Consider the following 21,812-nt stretch of genomic DNA (forward strand, 5'->3'; position numbering starts at 1 on the left):
ATGCTTTCTGCAGCTCCGCCTGCACTGCCTTAGGGAACTTCTCCCTGGCCCTGGGCAGAGAGGGCAGAGGGTTCAGGATAGAGGGAGGAGAGTCCTTGGCAAACAGTATGGCTCCTCCACTCTAGGCAACCTGTCCCCGCTGGTCTTGAGTTTCCTGCCCCTGGCCAGAGCTGGCATGTGTCGGTCCTGATCACTCACACAGCTCTGGAGACAGAGGCAGAGCATGGAAGGGCGGTGGGATGAGGGCAGGTGTGAGGCTGGTGTAGGGAACTTGCTGGGCGTGCTGGGGAAGAGGTCACCGCCACTACCAGCGGTAGGAATGGCTGCGCTCACGGAGCTCCTGTTCTGGGTCAGGCCACAAGGAAGCGCCAAGAGCTTTTTACATCTTTATTTATTTGTTTGCTTTATTTATTTATTTATTTATTTGTTTATTTTTGGGACAGGGTCTGGCTCTGTTGCCGAGGCTGGAGTGCCGTGGCATGATCTTAGCTCACGATAGCCTTGACCTCCTGGGCTCACATGATCCTGCTACCTCAGCCTCTCCAGTAGCTGGGACCTCTCCAGTAGCAAGCTACCACGCTCTGCTAATGTCCTTCACGTTTTGTGGAGACGGGGTCTCACTGTGTTGTCCAGGCTCTTCTCAAACTCCTGGGCTCAAGTGATCATCCTCTGGCCTCCCAAAGTGCTGAGATTACAGGTATGAGCCACCCCATCCAGCCACTGAGAGCATTCTTATTTAATCTTCACAGCTCTGTAAGATAGGTAGTATTATCAGGCCCATTTTACAGATGAACTCAAGTCTAAAGAAGAAAGTAATTCCTAGGATTTCAACCTAGCTCTGGCTTAACCACTCCACTCAGAGGTGAAGGGCTTGGCCACTGACCCTTAGAATTAGGCCCTCCCTACTAAGCCCTTTCCTCCAATGAGAAGGAAGCCTCCATTGAGGAAGGACAACCACTGGTATGTCCAGAGAGGCCACAGGGCTCGTGGCTGCAGTGGTGGCACACACTTGTGGTTCCAACTACTTGGGAGGCTGAGGCAGGAGGATCGCCTGAGCCCAGGAGGTTGAGGCTGCAGTGAGCCGGGATCGCAGCACCGCACTCCAGCCTGGGCAACAGAGCAAGACCACATCTCCTTCTCTTTCTCCTTTTTTCCTTTCCATTTTTTCTTTTAATAAGCAGGGGAAGGGGAATTAGGAATGTTGTATTTGGGGGATGTTTGCAATTTTTAAAAATTTATTTTTTATTTTTATTTTTTTGCAACAGAGTCTTGCTCTGTGGCTCAGGCTGAGTGCAATGGCGCAATCTCGGCTCACCGTAATCTCCGTCTCCCAGGTTCAAGCAATTCTCATGCTTCAGCCTCCCGAGTAGCTGGGATTACAGGAACATGCTACAACGCCCAGCTAACGTTTTTTGTATTTTTAGTAGAGACAGGGTTTCTCCATGTTGGCCAGACTGATCTCCAACTTCTGACCTCACACAATCCACCCATCTCAGCCTCCCAAAGTGTTGGGATTACAGGAGTACACCACCTCATACAGCTTTTTTTTCTTTTTCTTTGAGACAGGGTTTTGTTCAGTCACCCAGGCTGGAGTGCAGTGGTGCAATCATGGCTGACTGCAGCCTTGACCTCCCAGGCTCAAGGGATCCTCCTCCCTCAGCCTCCTGAGCAGCTGGGACTAAAGGTGCATGCCACTATACCAGGCCAGTGTTTTTTATTTTTAGTAGCGATGAGGTCTCGCTATGTTGTCCAGGCTGGTCTCCTAGCTTCAAGCGATCCTCCTGCCTCAGCCTCCCAAAATGCTGGGATTATAGGCATGAGCCACCACACCCGGCCAAGTTTTTTGTTTTGTTTTGTTTTGAGACAATCTCTTGCTCTGTTGCCCAGGCTGGAGTGCAGTGGTGCGATCTCAGCTCACTGCAACTTCCACCTCCTGAGTTCAAGTGATTCCTGTGCCTCAGCCTCCCGAGTAGCTGGGATAATAGGCCCACGCCACAACACCAGGCTAATTTTTGCATTTTTTCAGTAGAGACGATGTTTCGCCACGTTGCCTGGTCTCGAACTCCTGGCCTCAAAAGATTCACCTGCCTCGACCTCCCAAAGTGTCGGATTACAGGCGTGAGTCACTGTGCCCAGCCTTTTTTGTTTGTTTGTTCAATGTGGGCTCAGCTGGGTAGAGGTACAGGAAGAGGTTGGCGATGGTGCCCTGGAAAGATGAAGGGTGTTTCCCACTGTGCTCTGTGGGACATGCTGGCTGAACACTTCCAGTGCCGTGCGACGTTGGGCAAGCCACCGCGCCTCCCTGAGCTCCAATTTTCTCAGCTATAAGGTCCCTTCTAGTGCCACAGTTGGAAGAGTCTACAAATATGTCAAAATCACACAAATCCCCTGGCCCAAGTCAGAAGCGAGGGGCAGGCTCCTCCTCACACTCCAGCATCAGTTTCCTGATGCCACAAGCCACCCAATCCCAAAGAAAACGAATGGCTCAGTACAATTTCCTTCTTTGACGCACCCACAGTCAGCTTCACTGGAGACCTAGGCCATGTTCACAGCCCCAACACACACACACACACACACACACACACACACACACACACACACACACTCTCTCTCTCTCTCTGCCTCTCCAAATAATTGAATGATAATAATTCGAGTCCCGTCTGGCTCCTTGGGGTGGTGCCAATGGATGTCAGCGACCTCTTGCTCTGGCCTCCACCCACCCAGCTCCCTGTGAAGGCCTTGGCCTCTCATCCTGCTCCCGTTTCTCTGCTCAGAAACTCACAAAGTGGGTAGGCCAGGCTGCCAAATGTTGGCTGTGGCATGGTCTCCAACAGTGGTCTTGCCAACCTGAGGGTGCTGGCAAATCCTACAATGGAGCATTTTGCAGCCATTAAAACTGAGGCTTGGCCAGGCATGGTGGCTCACGCCCATAATCCCAGCACTTCGGGAGGCTGAGGCGGTCGGATCACAAGGTCAGAAGTTCGAGACTAGCCTTAACAACATGGTGAAACCCCACCTCTGCTAAAAATACAAAAACATTAGTCCAGCATGGTGGCACAAGCCATACTTCCAGCTACTTGGGGGGGCTAAGCAGGAGAATCGCTTGACCCCAGGAGGCGGAGATTGCAGTGAGCCAAGATCAAGCCACTGCACTCCAGCGTGGGTGACAGAGTGAGACTCCGTCTCAAACAAATAAACAAACAGGCTTAGGTCGGGCGTGGTGGCTCATGCCTGTAATCCCAGCACTTCGGGAGGCCGAGGCGGGTGGATCACGAGGTCGAGAGATCGAGACCATCCTGGTCAACATGGTGAAACCCCGTCTCTACTAAAAATACAAAAAAAAACATTAGCTGGGCATGGTGGTGCGTGCCTGTAATCCCAGCTACTCAGGAGGTTGAGGCAGGAGAATTGCCTGAACCCAGGAGGCGGAGGTTGCGGTGAGCCGAGATTGTGCCATTGCACTCCAACCTGGGTAACAAGAGTGAAACTCCGTCTCAAAAAAAAAAAAAAAAAAAAGACCAAATCTGAGGCTTAGAATTACCAACTTAATAAAAAATAAAATAGCTATGGCTCATGCTTTATAATCCCAGCACTTTGGGGGCCAAGGCGGGAGGATCACCTGAGGTCAGGAGTTTGAGACCAGCCTGACCAACATGGCGAAACCCCGTCCCTACTAAAAATACAAACTTAGCAGGGCATGGTGGTGCACACCTGTAATCCCAGCTACTCAGGAGGCTGAAGCAGGGGAATCACTTGAACCCAGGAGGCGGAGGTTGCAGTGAGCTGAGATCACACCATTGCACTCCAGCCTGGGCAGTAAGAATGAAACCCTGTCTCAAAAAAAATTAAAAAATAAATAAAAAATAAAATAAAATTTTGACAATAAAATAAAAGAAAGGAATTACCAACATAGAAAGGCGTTTGAGAAATACTGTTAATTAAATAAGACTGGTGCATTTGTGTGAAAGTGGGAAGGAAGCGTAGCAGGATTATGAAATGCACAAACGCCCTGGGAGGGATGAGCTTTCCCACACTTTGCTCTTTGGGCTGTGGGATTGTAGTGATTTTCTTCTTTTTGCCAATCTGTAGTTTTCCAGTGTTTGCTCGCTGGGCATGCATTATTTGGGAAGTTAAAAAAAAAAATTGTGGCGGTTGAGTCAACCCACCCTCCTCCTCCCTGGTTCTTTTTTTGTTTTTTTGAGCTGGAGTCTCGCTCTGCTGCCCAGGCTGGAGTGCAGTGGTGCGATCTCTGCTCGCTGCAACCTCTGCCTCCTAGGTTCAAGTGATGCTCCTGCCTCAACCTCCTGAGTAGTTGGGATTACAGTCACGTGCCAGCACACCCAGCTAATTTTTGTACTTTTAGTAGAGACGGGGTTTTACCATGTTGGTCAGGCTAGTCTTGAACTCCTGACCTCATGATCTGCCCGCCTCAGCCTCCCAAAGTGCTGGGATTACAGGCATGAGCCATTGTACCTGGCCTCCCTGGTTCTTGAGACTTTGCAACCTTCGGGTTCCCACCAATCTGCCCTACCACTAACTGATCTGCCACCGCTCTATGCCACAAACAGTGACCGTGGTCTAAGCACTGGCTGTCTTATTGCTCGCCAGCCTTTCCAACCTTCCTTTCAAGGCCCTCTTTCTCTTACAAAGCCTCCCAGGTGCACCTGGTGAGCAGGTACCTCTCCTCCAGCTGCCTACCCCCAGCTTGAAAGTGCCTTCCTTATCACCTACAGCATCCTTTCACTTCTCCCAGGTGTGGCTTCTCTCTCCTAGCAAGTTGTAAATTTCCTGGGCATGCGGATTGAGCCTCAGCCCAGGGTTTACTCACGCCCACCCAGCCTGGAGCACAGTCAGAGTTCATTCAGGAAATGACTACAGGAAACAGGGCTCAGGTGTGGCTGGAGCTGATGGAGTAAATGGGGAGAAGAGGCTGAAGTATAAATGCCACAGTGACTGAAACAGACAAGACGGCACACAAAACTAAGTTCTGGCCGGGCGCGGTGGCTCAAGCCTGTAATCCCAGCACTTTGGGAGGCCGAGGCGGGTGGATCACGAGGTCAAGAGATCGAGACCATCCTGGTCAACATGGTGAAACCCCGTCTCTACTAAAAATACAAAAACATTAGCTGGACATGGTGGCGCGTGCCTGTAATCCCAGCTACTCAGGAGGTTGAGGCAGGAGAATTGCCTGAACCCAGGAGGTGGAGGTTGCAGTGAACCGAGATCACGCCATTGCACTGCAGCCTGGGTAACAAGAGTGAAACTCCGTCTCAAAAAAAACAAAAAACAAAACAAACAAACAAAAAACAACTAAGTTCTGTGTTGTATGCTGTGGAGTAAAAGGGCAGGGTTCGCTGGGTGCGGTGGCTCACACCTGGCACTTCGAGAGGCCGAGGCAGGTGGATCACCTGAGGTCAGGAGTTCGAGACCAGCCTGGTCAACAAGAGGAAACCCCGTCTCTACTAAAACTACAAAAATTGGCGGGGCGTGCTGGTGCGTGCCTGTAATCTCAGCTACTCGAGAGGCTGAGGCAAGAGAATCGCTTGACCGCAGGAGGTTGCAGTGAGCTGAGATCACACCATTGCACTCCAGCCTGGTGACAGAGCAAGACTCAGTCTCCAAAAAAAAAGAAAAGAAAAGCAGGGCTCATGGGAATCATTCTCCGATCTTGTACTCAAACTGCAGCCTGGGCCACATAAACAGCCGAGAATGAGAGGCACGTGACTCTGATATAAAGGGGGTCCCTCGATCAGCCACTCCTCCTCCCCGCCGCCGCAGCTGTTGCCTTGATCTCTGAACCCCTGGCCAGTGGCTGATGGAGCTGGGACTGACCCCAAGTTCCAGTACTCTCCAAAGGAATCGAAATACACTCCACAAGCCACAGCACAGAATGCAGGCCCTGCCCACAGCCCCAGCCACGGGGCCAGCCAGGTACTGTAGCAAGCAAATGGCTGCCTCAGGGCCTTTGCACCCACGGCCGTTCCTTCCGCCAGGAGAGCCCTCCCCAGGGAGAAGCAGCTCTGACACCTGTAGCACTCTCCCTCACCCGGCTCAGGCCTCTAGTCCAATGTCAATCTATCAGAAAGACTTCCCTGCCTGTCTCCCTAAAATAATCACTCTCTGGTCACCCTCTGTTCTTCAACTATGAATTTTCTTTCTTTCTTTTTTTTTTTTTTAAATAGAGACGGGGTTTCACCGTGTTGGCCAGGATGGCCTCGATCTCTTGACCTTGTGATCCACCCGCCTTGGCCTCCCAAAGTGCTGGCATTACAGGCGTGAGCCACCGCCCCCGGCCAGCTATTAATTTTCTTCACAGCACTTACCCCACGTGATGGAATATCGTTGTTTGGCTGGTTGCAGCGGCTCATGCCTATAATCCCAACACTTTGGGAAGCCGACCTGGGTGGATCACTTGAGGCCAGGAGTTCGAGACCAGCCTGGCCTACATGGCAAAAACCCTGTCTCTTCTAAAAATACCAAAAAACAAAACAAAACAAAACAAAAAAACAAAAAAAACTAGCCAGGCAAAATGGTGGGTGCCTGTGATCCCAGCTACTAGGGAGGCTGAGGCATGAGAATCGCTGGAATCCGGGAGGTGGAGGTTGCAGTGAGCCAAGATCTTGCCACTGCTCTCCAGCCTGGGAGACAGAGCACAACTCTGTCTCCTTCTCTACATATATAGTTGTTTATTGTCTATTTCTCCATCCCCAACTAGAATGTAAGCTTCATAAAAATGGGAGCCTTGGAATTGATTGATTGATTTAGAGATGGGGTTTTGCTCTGCCTCCCAGGCTGGGGTGCAGTGATGTGATCACAGCTCACTGCAGCCTCCATCTCCTGGGCTCAAGCAATCCTCCCATTTCAGCCTCCCAAATAGCTGAGACCACAGGCACATACCATCATGCCTGGCTAATTTTTAAAAAGAAAAGCTTTGTAGACATGAGGTGTCATTACAGTGACCAGGCTGGTCTTGAAATCCTGAGCTCGAGTGATGCCCCCAACTCGGCCTCCCTAAGTGTTGGGATTACAGGTGTGAGCTACTGCGCTCAGCCCCTTGGATTTCATTCACTGCTTTGTCCTCAGTGCTAAGCCAGCAGTCGGCAGGCAGTTAATTGTTGTTAAATAAACGTTTGTCAGATGGAGAGAGCCCTCCGTACCCTATTGGCTGACGAGATAAAAGGTGGCCGCTCATCCGTGGATAGAGAATTGGTAGGTGATCATGGTCTGTAACGTGGTCTGTAATATGGCTCCTGGGTCCACTGGGCTCTTCCTTCTGGGAAATGAAGCTGGGAATGCTGGGGATGCGAGGCACTTAGCTACGGGAGGAGAAGTGAAGGGCCGTGTTGGAGAGCAAGTCGTGGGTGGGGCCATAGCTACGGATGTGGGGCAAGAGGAGGAGCTGGCAGGGTGGAGGGAGAGGCAGGGCCGAGGCCGGGAGAGAGACCACAGAGGGCCGGGCATCCTGGAGCTACTCCCTTGCTTGGAGCTTTGAGAGTCCAGGTCACTCATCTTGTTGCAATAAGCCCCCATTTCCAATGAGCTCCCATGAATCCTTGCAATCAGAATTGGCTATGAAAGCAGAAATACCAGCCCACCGGGGGCCATGGGTCAACTCCACAATCTCAGGGCAGCCCCAGCGCTCACTGCTGTCCCGCCCCCGCCCAGTCCTGTGTGAGCAGTAAAACGCCCCCTTTGGCCGGTGAATTCTCTGGAGAATGGCCCAAGACGTTTCCCGGCCTCTTTCCCCAGCTCGAGAGGTTCTTTTTAAACCACAGGCCTGAGCAGCACCCTGGGAACCCTCCCTGGGAGGAGAGGAAGCAGTTCAAAGTAACACGTCAATTTCGCAGATGGGCGAGAAGACACAAGAGGCAGAGTCTTCTCACCCCAGGCACCACCTGAGCCCAGCTTCCTCTGGCAATTTGATCTCATCATGGTTGGTCCAGCCTCATTTAAACATTTCAGATCTCTGAAGCCCAGACGGTGTCCACGAGAGGTTTCCATTTGCCACGGAATCGATAGTGCAAATTTTGTTCCAAACAAATCTGCCAAGTACAGCCCTAAACTTTTCCAAGTGAGAGGTTGTGTCTTTTCCTAATACAACACCGGCTCTGCTGGGCGTCCTCTGTGGTCCAGAAGGCTGGTCTTTCCCTGCCTGCTGGCTTCCTGGGGCCACGAGGAACACAGCTGGGCTGGGGGGAGGCGGCAGCGGCCCTGGGGCCCTGCCTGAGCGTCTCAGCCCCTGAGCTTCGGTATCCTCATCTGTAACTTGGGGTTAATGAGACCTGCGTTTTCTGCTTTTAATGAGGCATTACACAGGGAAAATTGCGGGGTAGGACTCTCTTCTACATCCTCCTCACTAAAAATTCCCTATTTCCTCCTGGTTCCTGGTTCTGTTTCTATTTTTTTCTTTCTCTTTTTCTCCCTCTCTCTTTTTTTTAAAAGCCCTAGATTATGATTTAATTTTTCTTATGAGTACAGAACAATTTAAACATTAGGTTTTGGTACTAAGTTTCTTGTGGTCCAACCTATGTGTACAGTCAATCAATCAACACTTATTCTCCAAGCAACTCACGTTTACTGCTGCAACACTTTCTACCTAATTTCACTAGGTGCTCTGTTCTTTTTTTTGAGCCGGAGTTTCGCTCTCGTTGCCCAGGCTGAAGTGCAATGGTGCCAACTCGGCTCACAGCAACCTCTATCTCCTGGGTTCAAGCGATTCTCCTGCCTCAGCCTCCCAAGTAGCTGGGATTACAGGCATGCACCACCACACCCAGCTAATTTTGTATTTTCAGTAGAGACAGGTTTTCTCCATGTTGGTCAGGCTGGTCTTGAACTCTCAACCTCAGGTGATCCACCCACCTCAGCCTCTCAAAGTGGTAGGATTACAGGTGTGAGCCACAGCGCCTGGCCTATTTTTTTTTTTTGAGATGAAGTCTCACTCTGTCACCCAGGCTGGAGTGCAGTGGAGCGATCTTAGCTCACTGCAACCTCTTGGGCTCAAGCGATTCTCTTGCCTCAGCCTCCCAAGTAGCTGGAATTACAGGGGCCCGCCACCACACCCAGCTAATCTTTGTATTTTCAGACGGGGTTTCACCATGTTGGCCCAGCTGGCCTCGAACTCCTGACTTCAGGTGATCTGTCCTCCTTGGCCTCCCAAAGCGCTGGGATTACAGGTGTGAGCCGCTGCACCTGGCCTGCTATGTTCTATTTTGCACAGGATACCGTTTTAGTGGGGTCCTGACAGGAAACAGCATCTTGAGATTGAGTAATTTGATGAATAAAGAAGAGAGAAGTGAGGGGGACAGGGAAACCCTAAGCGATAATGTCATAACCACCCCCAACACAGACACCCTCCCAGGGCTGAGTGACGGGGGAGCTCTTACTGAACTCAGAGGTAGCAAGAGCGGCGGGAGGGCTGGTGGCCGGGCTGGGTAGCAGATCCTGCGGGGGCCTGCCCACAGCACTTGCTTCGACCATTCCGGCACACCAGCCTGACTTCAGCCACCAGGACCTGCATTTCTTTGCCTCGGGACTTTATCTAGCAGCAGAGCTGGCTTTGCTCACCTATAGAGCAGGCCAAATGTGCCGGGAATGAATACCGCCATAGGAAACGGACTCAACCGTGACTGGTGGGCGCTGGGACATCAATACCCCAGCTCCCTCACCCCGAGGGGCTGACTATGGGGTGTGGGTTCTAGGCTGCATCCCGTAGCTGTGCTGCAGGGTTAAGCTCTGGCACCCACAGTGGTAACTGCTTGAGCCAGTGAGTCGCTGACTGCTTCTCCGCTTCTGTTTCACTCTCCCACTCGCTTCCTGGCATTTCCTTGGATCATTTCCCAAATAAACTACTTGCTTGAATTTTTGAATCTCAGGCTGTGCTTCTGGAAAAACCTTTGGGTGACCTTTCGTGGAGGGATACTGAGGGCTCGCTCTCGGGGACTCACCCCTGGCCGACCCAGCTGGAAGTAGGAGGGTGTGGAAGCCCACTGTTGAACTTGGGCAGGCCAGCGCTGGAGGCAGAGAGCAGGGCGAGGGATCTGGAGGCGCACCGGGTAGAGGAGTGCCAGGCTCCTCATGGAACTTACCATCGGGCGGGGAAGACAGATAATGTATTACCATCGCAACAAGGTGGGCTGAGTGCCATGGCAGGGGCGTGCAGGCCCTACAGAGCTCTCAGGACCCCCACTCTCCCCATTCAGGGTGTGGGAGGGACCTTCCCCAGAAGATGTGTGTAAGTGGGGGCCTGAGGATAGATGTGTGCCACAGAGTGTTCTAGGCAGAATGGGCTGCCTGTGCAAATCCTTCGAGACAAAAGAACATGATTGAGGCCGGGCACGGTGGCTCACACCTGTAATCCCAGCACGTTGGGAGGCTGAGGTGGGTGGATCACCTGAGGTCAGGAGGTCGAGACCAGCCTGGCCAACATGCCAAAACCTCGCCTCTACTACAAATACAAAAATTAGCCAGGTGTGGTGGTGTGCACCTGTTATCCCAGCTACTCAGGAGGCCGAGACAGGAGAATCACTTGAACCTGGAAGACAGAAGTTGCAGTGAGCCGAGATCGTGCCACTGTGCTCCAGCCTGGGCAACAGAGCAAGACTCCATCTCAAAGAAAAAAAAAAGAACATGATTCAGTTGAATCCAAAGAAGTTTGGTAGACCTGGAGCTCACAGTTCCAGGAGGGGAGTGGGGAGAAAGAAGGCCCGAGCTGCGGCGGGGCCGGGGAAAGGACACGTCTCCCAGGTTCAAGCAATTCTCCTGTCTCGGCCTCCTGAGTAGCTGGGATAACAGGTGCACTGGCCATCCCCTGATGAAAACGGGAATCGCTGAGGATTTCTAAGATGAGAGTGACAGGAGCACAGGGCCCTGTGGAATCCGGCCTCTGTGTAAGGCCCGGTTTCAGCGAACGCAAAGAGGAGGCTGCTGGGGGGGTCAGGAAGCGATGGTGGCCTGGGGGCGAGTGGAGGCAGAGCAGGCAGCAGCGGAGGAGGTTCGAAGGGTGCCGTGGGAGAAGGGCAGGGCTTCTGAGGGGAGGGAGTGGGGAAGGGAGAGGTCAGCCCTTGCGCTGGGGGGGTTGGAAACAATGGTGCCAGATGCCATGACGGGGAAAATGAGAGGCGCAATTTCAGGTGGGTTTGAGAGGCCTGTGAGCCACCAGTGAGGACACTGGGGTTGGTGGGCAGATGGCTCCGGACATCAGAAGCTGTAGATGGGGGGAGTCAGCCAGTGGCCACGACGGCCACGTCTGAAAAGCCCAAAGCCGAGCATGGCGCTGCACAGGAAGTTGCCACATTTGAGGGGTGGCAAGAGGAGGGAAGCTGGCCAAGAGGGGCAGCCATCAGGGAAGCCGGGAAGCAGGATGGCCAACAGAGCCGATGCCCCAGAGGGTCAAGGAGATAAGGAAAACGGCTGTGGGGTTGTCAAGCCAGAGCAGCAACCGCGGATGCCGGGGGAAAGGCAGGAAGTCTGCTTGAGGAGCGAGAGGTGAAACAGGGAGCCTACAACTGTGGAAAACCCCTTCCTCAGTCCGGGCGGAGAGAGCCCAGTGGCCGCAGGGGTCCAAAAGGAGGGGACGAAACACCCCGCCCTGTCGCGAGTGACAGAACTCAAACCCCCACCCCGTGGACAGCAGACAGTCCTCCTCGTCAACACGCAACATTCAGCATACCCAGCACCTTCCTGTGTCCTGCTAGGAGGGACCACAGGGGACTCCAGAGCCTCCAAGCTGGAGGGGCAGCCAGGGTGGCACTGTGGGCAAAGAAGGAAGCCCCTCCCCCGGCTCTGACCACGGCCCCCCTGCCCTGGGCTCTCACATTAGGCACCATTTGAAGAAACTCTTGCTGTAGAAAAGCCTTCAAAGGCTGGGCGCAGTGGCTCACACCTGTAATCCTGGCACTTTGGGAGGCCGAGGCAGGAGGATCACCTGAGGTCAGGAGTTAGAGACCAGCCTGGCCAACATGGAGAAACCACATCTCTTCTAAAAATAAAAAAATTAGCTGGGAGTGATGGCAGGCGCCTGTAATCCCAGCTACTCAGGAGTCTGAGGCAGGAGAATTGCTTGAACCCAGGGGGCGGAGGTTGCAGTGAGCTGAGATTGCGCCATTGCACTCCAGCCTGGGTAACAGAGAGAGATTCCACCTCAGAAAACAAAAAAAAAAAAAAAAAAAAAGAAAGAAAGAAAAGAAAGAACGAAAAAGAAAACTTTTCGACTATTGATATAGTCATATTACAGATGGGTAAACCGAGGCCCAGAGACAAGGAGGCATGTCCAGGGTTCTGCTAAGTTTGCCCACAGATGACCAAACACAGCCCGAGGATGCCAGCTTCCGTGGTCTTTCCACAGCCCCACAGTTCCCAGAAAGGAAAGGGCCGTGGTAAGGCCAAGGCCAGGTTTGCCACAGGGCTCCAGCAGTGAGAGGCGGAGTCTGGCAGCCGGTGATGAGAGACCGACAGGAAGGTGATCACACGGCGTGTGGCATGCGGCACAGGCCAGCAAGAGGTGGTGGCGGCGGGCAGGCAGGCAGGTGGCAGCACCAGAGCAGAGCCACTGTCCCTAGCGCCCGGCCTGCCCAGGTGCCCCACACCAGCCACCGAGTGACCTCCCTGGGCCCTGCCTCCCCTGAGGCTGGCTGGCTGCAGACCCCAGGCCCACCTCCCCAGACGCTCCTCCTCCCAGCCTGCTCAGACAAGCCCATGAATAGAACATTAAAGGCAAAACCTTCTAAAAGAAAAAGCAGCTCCCTGGTAGGAGCCGCCCCACTAAATGTCAAATGCAGAGCAAGGCTTTTTGCCTGTGCGCCTCTCACTAATGGAGGCACCTTAGCCTCCAAATCCCCAACATCCCATCGCCCTATGAATAAATCATGGCCAGAAGAATGCCAATCTGCCCCCTAAGGCCTCATGAATCTCTCCACGTAAGCATACGGAAAGGCCCCTTCACTACGTGCTGGCTCTGGTGCCCGGAGAGCTGACAAACCCTGCTGGACGATTTTGGAGGCAGAAGCAAACTTTCCTACCTCCCCAGTGGGCTGAAAGTTGGGAGCCCAGCTTTTCCCCTGAGTTGAGCAAGACTCTTGCTCAATCTCCTGCAGACCCACCCTGGCTGACACAGCTGTCACCACGATGCCACTACCCTCTGGAGTTAACTCAGTAAGCTGCCAAGAGGCCCATGGCTGGGGGCTGCAGTGGTCTGTCCCCCTGGCAGACATGCCATGAGTCGTGGCCACCCACCCCCTGTGAGGGCGAGCCACACACCCACTCAGCAAGTGTTGTTCCTGACACGCAGCACACGCGGCGCTGGCCCGCCCACTCCTGGGAGCCCCGCCCCCACGAAGTGGCTCACCAGCGTGCCGTGGCACCAAGCCAGGCTAGTGGACCGATGCTGGGTGTGCCAAGAGAGGCTCTGGTGAACCTGGGGGATACTGCGTGGCAACAGTGACCTCTGGCACACATACTCCAGGGAGCCTGTTGCGTGCTTGCCAGGTGTGTTTCTACACACACACACACATACACACACACACACACACACACACACACACACACACACAGTGTGGTGCCAGCTCTTGCTGTGCCAGCACAGAGGCCTCCAGAGTGACTCTCCTGAATGGGACAGCAGGGGCTGTTTGCAGTCTCGTGTCCACGCTTCGCTGACTGGTTAGACAGTGATCACGGGTTTGGAAGCGCGTCTCACCCCGGCGCAGGAGGTCTCCACTCGGAAGTGGGATTCCACGTCCTGCACCCTAAGGTCAGCTGCACTCCCTGCCTGTTTCATCTTCTTTTCCTAAAGAAGCACAGGGAGAACTGACCTCTCTGGGACTCAGCTGTGCCTGGAAGGGGATAGGAGAAGCCCTTTCTGGAGGGCATCGGGGCCCTGCAGCTCCTCTCCTGCCTGGCAGCCTGGGGCTGGGCAGTGGGAAGACACCCCCCAGGAGCTAGGAAGCACTGCAGGGCAGTGGGGGGAGCAGGCGGAGTAGAGGAGCCAGCAGGTTCCGAGACTGTGCCTGCAGGTCCGTCAGGTCACCCTGGAAGGGGAGCCAGGGAGAGCAAAGCACGGGGAGGGCTGAGAGCCCAGGCTGAGCCCAGCCCCCAAATAAACCATGGCCCTGGGCCTTTCTCAGAGGCACGAAAGCAGGCAGGAGGGTGCCTGGCCCACTCTGTCCCCAAGGAAGAAACCAGAGTAGGAGACAGAGGTGAGGACTGTGTCTTCCAGACACCAGGGGAGAGGGGTGGAAGAGGCCATGGGAGACAGCAGGTTAGGCCCCGGGAGCCCCAGATCCCAGCCAGAGAGCCTCCGAGGGGCAGAGAGGGGAGCTCATGGGAAGCTCCGGCTCTGTGAGAGGCCAGAAATGATTCAGCAGTGCCCAGCGCCCCACAAAACAAATGTCAGAGAAATCAAGACAGATGGGCACGTGAGACAGTGGAGCACAGAGGTCCAGAGAGCCCGGGAAGCGGAGGGGGGCTTGACAGACAGGATGGGGCTGCATCCTGACTCAGCGACGTGCTGCCTGGGTGGCCTGGGGCTAGGGACTCCAGCTAGCTACTCAGTTTCCTCATCTGAAACGGGGGAATGCGCACAGGTGGATGCTGCAGGGTGGCCGTGGAGGTGGCGTGAGATAAGGCGTGGGGCATGCTTAGTGAGGCTGTAACAGGTGCTCAGTAAACACGAGCGGCATGGGCAGCATGTGGACAGGGACCGGCAGGTGTTGCCTGTGTCCACCCAGCATCCATATCTCCTCCCAGCACGCTTGGCTGGGCATGCTGTGTGAAGCTCGAGGTGGCTGTGACTCGTTCTAGTGATGGACACCAAGTCAGTGGCCTCCTCTCTCCAGTTCATTGGCGTCCCTGGAGGCCCCTGCTCCTGCTGTCCTCGCCTTGGAGCTGATGGCTCCCTAGATCTTCTCCAGGCCTTGAGGGAGCCCTCACGCTGGGGTCCCTTCCCGACTCCTTTCTCTGACTCACTTCTGCCCAGAGCGGTCCGGCCGTTGCACCCCGAGGAAAGGGCTGCTTCCGGCGCTCTGCGTGGAGGTCCTGCCTTCTGCTGTCCCCAGAGGCTCCGTTCCCGTTTCGCCAGCTATTTTGCTTCCTCGGCCATCTGTTCCCTCCCTGTCATCTCCTCTCTGCTTTAACCTTAACCACCACTTCACTGCAGATGGCACAAGGCAGCTCCGTTCTTGACATCCTCCGTGATGCCTCCCCTCCTTCTCATCTCCAGCGAGTCAACTGCTCTGTCCTTTTCAGGCCTGATCCCAAAGACACGGCCAGAGCCTGGAGTTGGAGTCACCCCACAAAACTCCCCCTCTTTGATGCCATCTGCTCTCCACTCCCCACTGGCCAGGGGCAAACACCTATACCCCTTCCCCTGCCTTTTCCTCCTGAGATGTCTTCTGAAACTTGGCTAAGAACCTCTCCTGGCCTGGAGCGCTCCGGGTCTCTACCCCGTCTCCATCCACAGAGCCCTTGAACCGCCCAGAGGGCTGTGGGTTGGCAGGCTGAGGCCAGGGCCAGAAACACTGAGGTTCGTTCCCACTGTGGAGGAACCAGGGCTCACGCTGGGAGTTTGGGTCATGAACCGTTTCCCTGTAGAAAATGAACCTGAACACTGCAGTAAGGAACGGTTGCCGTGTTGGCATGGCGGGAACGGAACCAGAACACATGTTCGATGTTGTCTGAGCTCTCAGGGAAACGCTGCTCCACTGTCCTTGCTGTTATTCTAGCTGCTGGTGAGAAAATGCATGCATGGGCTTTGCTTAGCAACTCGCTCTGCCTCTCCTTGCTGTCAGGTGCTCCCTAAAGTTTCTCCTCTTGGCTTCTTTTTTCTGACATAAGGACCCAGAGCTCTGAGGAGAGCAGCAGCCCAGAAGCTCCTAAGGAAAGAAGCTGTTTTGGTGAGATTGGTTCACCAGGCTACGTGCCCTTACAGGGACAGACATGCGCTGCACCCTGGATTTGGGCTAAAAAGTCTGAACAGCTCAGTCTCCTAGACAAGGGCTCCTGCATTCCCTCTACACCTCCCCTCTGCAGCAGAAAAGAGAATCCTTTTTTCTTGGCCATCCATGGAGCAGTCTTCTCTCCCCCTCGCACTGGGCTAAGGGCAGAGGTAGCCTGCTCACATCTGGCCACATGGAGACCCTCCGAACACCCAGACCTCTGGATTCAAGTCAAGCAACCATCGGACACCACCACAGTCCCTACCTTCTTCTCACAAAACAGAAGCCCAAATCTGCCACCAGACCAGCCCATGTGCCCATGGAAACCGAGAGAACAGAATGCATCTTACTAGGTTGCAGGCCTTAATCTAGCTCTTGCTGAATTATTCAGGGATGACATTAACTTATAAATGAGTGTGTTTGACTGATTTTGTGGTTGATGTGATGTACAGATAAATTCTAATGAAAGACAGTTACATGATTTTAAATTATTAATTAGACTGCCACTTAACAAAGCCTATTTGGCACTCTATTTTCTTGCTTAACAAGACAAAAACTTTAAGGAAAGGTTCTGTATTAGCCCAGAGGCTCTTGATTTGCATTCTGTTCTTACAGCTCTAAACAGGAAAACGACAGGTCCTGACCTTAAGTAGGCCACTTCTGGCGCAGCAGCCCCCACAGCAGGCCGGCCTTTCTTCCTGGATGTTGCTGGGTGGCTTGGGGCCTCACTTGCCCTGCCGGCCTCTCACCTCTTACCCAGAGGCTTGCTTTTAATATCCCTGGTTGTGCCGGGTAGGCCATGAGATGGAGAGGCAGGGAGGCAGCTGCTGAAGCCTTCAGCCACCAGCACTGTCAGCAGCTCGGTCCCACGGGGGTTGTTCTAGTTCACAGAGGTGGGGATGTGGCCAGTGCAGTCCTTTCATTAAGAGATGCAAGGCAGTCCCCACCCGGTCCTCCCAAAATGCTGTGCCAGGGGATGGCTTGACTAGGACAACCAGAAGTCAGAGATCATCCTCAAGGCCAAGTCTAGCCCTGCCTTCCTCCTCCTCTGGGGCTTCAGACCACTGGACCCCTCGCCGCACAGGGAACCCAATTATCAAAACCATTAGGCCTGCCCTTTGCAGAAAGATAAGGGTTTTTTTTTTTTTTTTTTTTTTTCCCTTTCTCTCTCTCTTTTCTCCTCCCCTTAGGATCTAGGGAAGGCTACTCTTTCTTTGAAACCCTTTTCAGAATCATAATTAAATTATTACACTCCCTCAGGTCCAGGACCCCACACAGGGCTCTGCATCTCATAGGCAAGAAAACAGCAAGAACTATCTAAACATGTCCTATACCTCTTTTTTTTTTTTTTTTTGAGATGGAGTCTCACTTCTTTGCCCAGGCTGGAGTGCAATGTCTCGATCTCGGCTCACTGCAACCTCTGCCTCCCGGGTTCAAGTGATTCTCCTGTCTCAGCCTCCCAAGTAGCTGTAGCTGGGATTACAGGCACATGCCAGCATGCTTGGCTAATTTTTGCATTTTTAGTAGAGACAGGGTTTTACCATGTTGGCAGGCTGGCCTCGAACTCCTGACCTCAAGTAAGTGATCCATCTGCCTCAGCCTCCCAAAGTGCTGGGATTATAGAAGTAAGCCACCACACTCGGTCTTTTTTTTTTTTTTTTTTTTTTTTTTTAAAGATAGGACCTCACTTTGTCACCCAGGCTGGAGTGCAGTGGCACAATCTTGGCTTACTGCAGCCCTGACCTCTCAGGCTCAAGTGATCCCCCCACCTCAGCCTCTCAGGTGGCTGGGACTACTGGTGTACGCCACCACACCTGGATAACTTAAAAATTTTGACTGGATGCAGTGGCTCACACCTGTGATCCTAGAACTTCCGGGAGGCCAAGGCAGGAAGATCACTTGAGGCCAGGAGTTTGAGACCAGTCTGGCCAACGTGGCAAAACCCCATCTCTACTAAAAATACAAAAAATTAGCCAGGTATGCTGGTGTGGACCTGTAGTCCTAGCTACTCAGGAGGCTGAGGCAGGAGAATCACTTGAATCTGTGAGGCGGAGGTTGCAGTGAGCTGAGATCACGCCACTGCACTCCAGCCTGGGCAACAGAGCACGACTCTGTTCTCAAAAAAAAAACAAAACAAAAAACCTTTTTTGTGGAAATGGGGTCCCACTGTGTTGCTCAGGCTGGCCTCGACTCCTGGCCTCAAGTGATCCTCCTACCTCAGCCTCCCAAAATGCTGGGATTACAGCCATGAGCCACCGCACCTGGCCTCCTGTATCATTTTTGCTCGGAGACTTTGGGAACAATTGTAGAAGCAGACACTTCAACAGCCACCTCCCTGGGCATTAGCCTCAGGCATGCCTCTGGCTTTGGGTGCCTACCTAGAATCCATACAGAGAATCTGAGTGTCCTATACATGTGTGCAGAAGAAACAAGTCCAAAGGGTCAGGATCTGGAGCCAAGAGAGAAAACTGCCTGCCCAGGAAAGAGCCAACACAAGTTATCTGTCCACACAATGTCCCAGGGGCAGACTCCAGGTCACCCAGGCTGAGCCCAGCCCAGCCCAGCCCAGCGAAGGGCTCCTCTGCTCTGCCTCCCTTGGGCCAGTCCAGGTGGAAAGCTCTCGTTGGTGGAACCTCTTCAGTCAATCAGGCTGTGTAGGAAGGAAGAAACAGCCCGAGTGGCGAACACATGTGCCTGCTCGGCCTCCACGAGCCACCTCTTGAGCAGGATGAGGAGCCTTCCCTCAGGGAGCGGCCCCCACAGTGCACTGGGCTGTCCAGAGCTGGGCCTCTGGCTAGCCAGGGTGGGAGAGGGAGGCTCTTGGAGGCTGCTGAAGCCTCCCTGGGCACCTAAACCATATAAATAAAGTGCGTGGGCTGCTTGGCGGCTCATTTTTAACTATAAACTGCCAAAAGACAAAAGACCAAAAGGGAAGGAGATGCCAGTCCCTCTCCATTCTCCCTGTCACAGCCTCGAAGCCCAGACATGGCGGCCTCTTAGAACCGCCTGGGAAGCCTTGTGGGCTGGGGCAAGTTTGCATGCTCAGGACCCAGGATGGTCAGACCGGGCTTACGCTCAGCTCTGTAAAAGCACCTTCTCTATACAAAGATACTTTGACCAGCACTGTTTGGTTCCTGAAAGGACTTTTTGTCCCTTTCTGCAGGGAAAAGGAGGACCTGGGGTGTATTTGCGAAGTGCTGTCTCCAACTAGCCCCAGAGACTCTTCCACACCACAGTTAAGGCCGCCAGCGTTTCCCCCTGCACCGCACCGACCCACGTGGAGGGCACAAGTCACACACAAGTTTGTGGCTATTCCAAGACCATGGGGCAACTCGGCTTCCTGGGCTGGCCCAAGCTGGGACCACCACACCAAAGGCGTGGTTCCTCGCCCACCTGTCTGACCTGCTTTAGGACCTGGGTGTTTGCCATCACCCCCACATCTGCTTCTCTCCGCCCATCTTAGGGATTCGCTCCCCCCTACCACCCCTCCTGCGCGTCTTCTCCTTCCCGATCCTGCTGTGAGGTCAGAATCCTATGCTTACGACACCTCGGTCTGTTGCCATGGAAACAGGGGCGGATTAAGGCTGGAGCGCGGAGCGCAGGGATCAGGCCCCTCCGCTACCTGAGCTCCCGCATCGGCAGGCTCCCGCAGGGCCAGGGCAGCCAGCCGCAGGCGCCGCGGCTTCTCAGCCTCTCGACCGGGCCGGGCGCAAGGGGGGATCCCGGCGGGGCGCCACTGCCCGCTCCGACCTGGGAGGGGAGAGAGGCAGACGCAGAGGCCGGAACGGCTGGCGGTGGGGCCCGTGGGCTCCTGGCGTGGTCACCTGCCCTCCCGGGGCCGAGGGGACTGCACTCCGCGTGGCAACCACGTGGGGGCGCGGCGGGACTTCCCCGGTGCCCGCACCAACTTTGCCGCGCTCGGCACCGGGCCGGGTTGCCGGGGCTTCTAGCCAAGGTGGTCGCGAAGCCAGCTGTCCCCAAGTTGAGCTGGGCACCGGTCGCGCACACTGCCGGCACGGCCTTCGCGTCCCTCCGCTCCCAGCGGAAGGAAAGTTTGAGGAACTGGACATCAGGCGCTTGCCGCTCCCCACCCTCAGCCGCTGGGTGGCCAGAGCCCATCCCTGGGGATCAGAGCAGGGCTGCAAAGGCGATGCCCGCGTCCGGGCCCCGTCGGGGTAGCTAGGGCGCGCGGGGAGCGCCCGGGCCGCGCGGTTGCTGACTGCTGGCTGTACTGGAGCGCCGCGCGGATTCGGCCTCCACAAAGCGGCGGAAGCAAGGGCGTGTGCCCGCGCAGGGGATGGAGCCTGCAAGTGCAAAACTTTATCTCAGCAGAGCAAAGGTCCCAGGAGGCCGGTTCTCCTTCCACCTCTGGCCTCTTACTCTGGTCTTCGACTGACCTCTCCGAGCCGGATCGCTAGGCCTGGCCACAGCATCCATGGAGCAAACCCCGGGTCTCACAACTGGCCACTGACGAGAGCTGAGCCCCAGCAGCAGCCCCTCGGCGGGTGCGCCCGGCAAAACCCACCAGCCCGCCGAGGGCTACTTCCCGGACCGGGAGCCCCGGCGCCGGGCGGCTCCGGGGCTCGCGGCTCCCTCCCGAGCGCATTCAACTTCAAGTTGCCCCTGCGGCTCGGCTCCAACTCACCTTTTCGAAGCATGTTGGCCGGGGGGCCGCCGTTCCGAGGTCGGCCTAGGCGCACTCCCTCCCTGGGTCCAGATTCAAATCCCTAGGCGCCAGCTGCAGCTAATCCGAGCGCGTCGAGGCGGGGGCAAGCCGGGGATCCGCTGGTGCCCGGTGGCCCGGCCCCGCAGGGGCATGGTGAGCTCCAGCTCCGCGCCCAGGGCACCCGCGCCCGCAAGCAACCGTGGCGCTGCCCGGCAGCCCCGCGCGCTCGCTCAGCCCCGGGGCGAGCTGCTGGCTCCGCGGAGCCGGCGGCCTGCTTCTGCCGCCCGGAGCACTTTGCAGACGGTTTTGAGGGGGCCGCCGCCCCCTGACCGGCCGGCCGCAGCCCCCTCCTCTCCGCCCCCTCGGACCACCGCCGCCGCGGCTGCTGCAAAAGGGCGCTCGCACGCACCGCCGAGCTCCAGGGAAAGCGCCCGGCGCGCGTTTGCAGGACCGAGCGATCGGCGGAGCGGGGCGCCTCCCTTCCTCCCCCCGGCTTCCCCCTCCTCTCCTCCTCCCTCCCTCCCTTGCTTGCTAGCTCCCTCCCTTTCGCTCCGCTCCCCGCCCCCGCTCACGGAGCGCCTCCCATACAAAATTTATGAAAGTGCTCTCAGCTCGCAGTGCTGAGCGCCGTCCTATTCCCAGGGCAGCGGAGCTCAGCCGCGCGGCGCCGCCTCCCAAGGTGTTTTCACTGCGCCCGCCCCCGGGGAAGGTCCTCGGTCCCCGTCTGTCCAGGCACCTGCCCCAGTCCCCGAAACCTTTGCCGGCCTCGCGGGCCTCCTGGAGCCCGAACCCGCAGCCCAGCCCCCGCCCGCCCGCCCTTCGCGGCTGGAGGTCATCGGGAGAGGCGGCTGGGACGCGAGGACGGCCGCCCGGATTCCGGATCGCGAGTCCCCTCCCGGTCGCGCCTCCTCCCGGGCCAGCGCCCCTTCTCCCAGTCTCGACGGCTCCTCCCCGCACAGAACCGCGCCAGCAAACCGGACCGCCCCGCACCCCGAGACCCAGGACACTGTTTTTTTGTAGGGAGCGGAGGGGAGCAAGAATTCCAGAGGGGCCCGCTGCAAATTCCAGGGAGAAGGAAGGACCCGCGCGGGTTCGGGTGGTCTGTCTCCGCATGGGTGGGTGGGTGGGGGTCTCTGATCTCCTTTGGTCCACACAGACCCCGCCAGGGGGTTCGCGGAAAATGGAGGAGGGGCTGCTTCGAAAGAGGGTCCCGCAGGGGC

The 21,812-nt window shown here is 55.6% G+C and overlaps 1 protein-coding gene across 1 annotated transcript in view; it reads right to left on the bottom strand.

Annotated features, from left to right (window-relative positions):
• RTN4RL1 (reticulon 4 receptor like 1) overlaps positions 1–21,083 on the bottom strand; it is a 97,747-nt gene extending 76,664 nt beyond the window's left edge. Inside the window, exon 1 of the mRNA XM_032263484.1 lies at positions 20,572–21,083. Within this exon, the coding sequence (XP_032119375.1) occupies positions 20,572–20,584 (13 nt within the window). The 5' untranslated portion in view covers positions 20,585–21,083. The remainder of the gene's footprint in view (positions 1–20,571) is intronic.
• Positions 21,084–21,812: the final 729 nt, after the last annotated feature.

The sequence above is a fragment of the Sapajus apella genome, unplaced genomic scaffold, assembly GCF_009761245.1.
Source record: "Sapajus apella isolate SASKATOON/1434 unplaced genomic scaffold, GSC_monkey_1.0 scaffold136, whole genome shotgun sequence".
NCBI classification, from domain to species: Eukaryota; Metazoa; Chordata; class Mammalia; order Primates; family Cebidae; genus Sapajus; species Sapajus apella.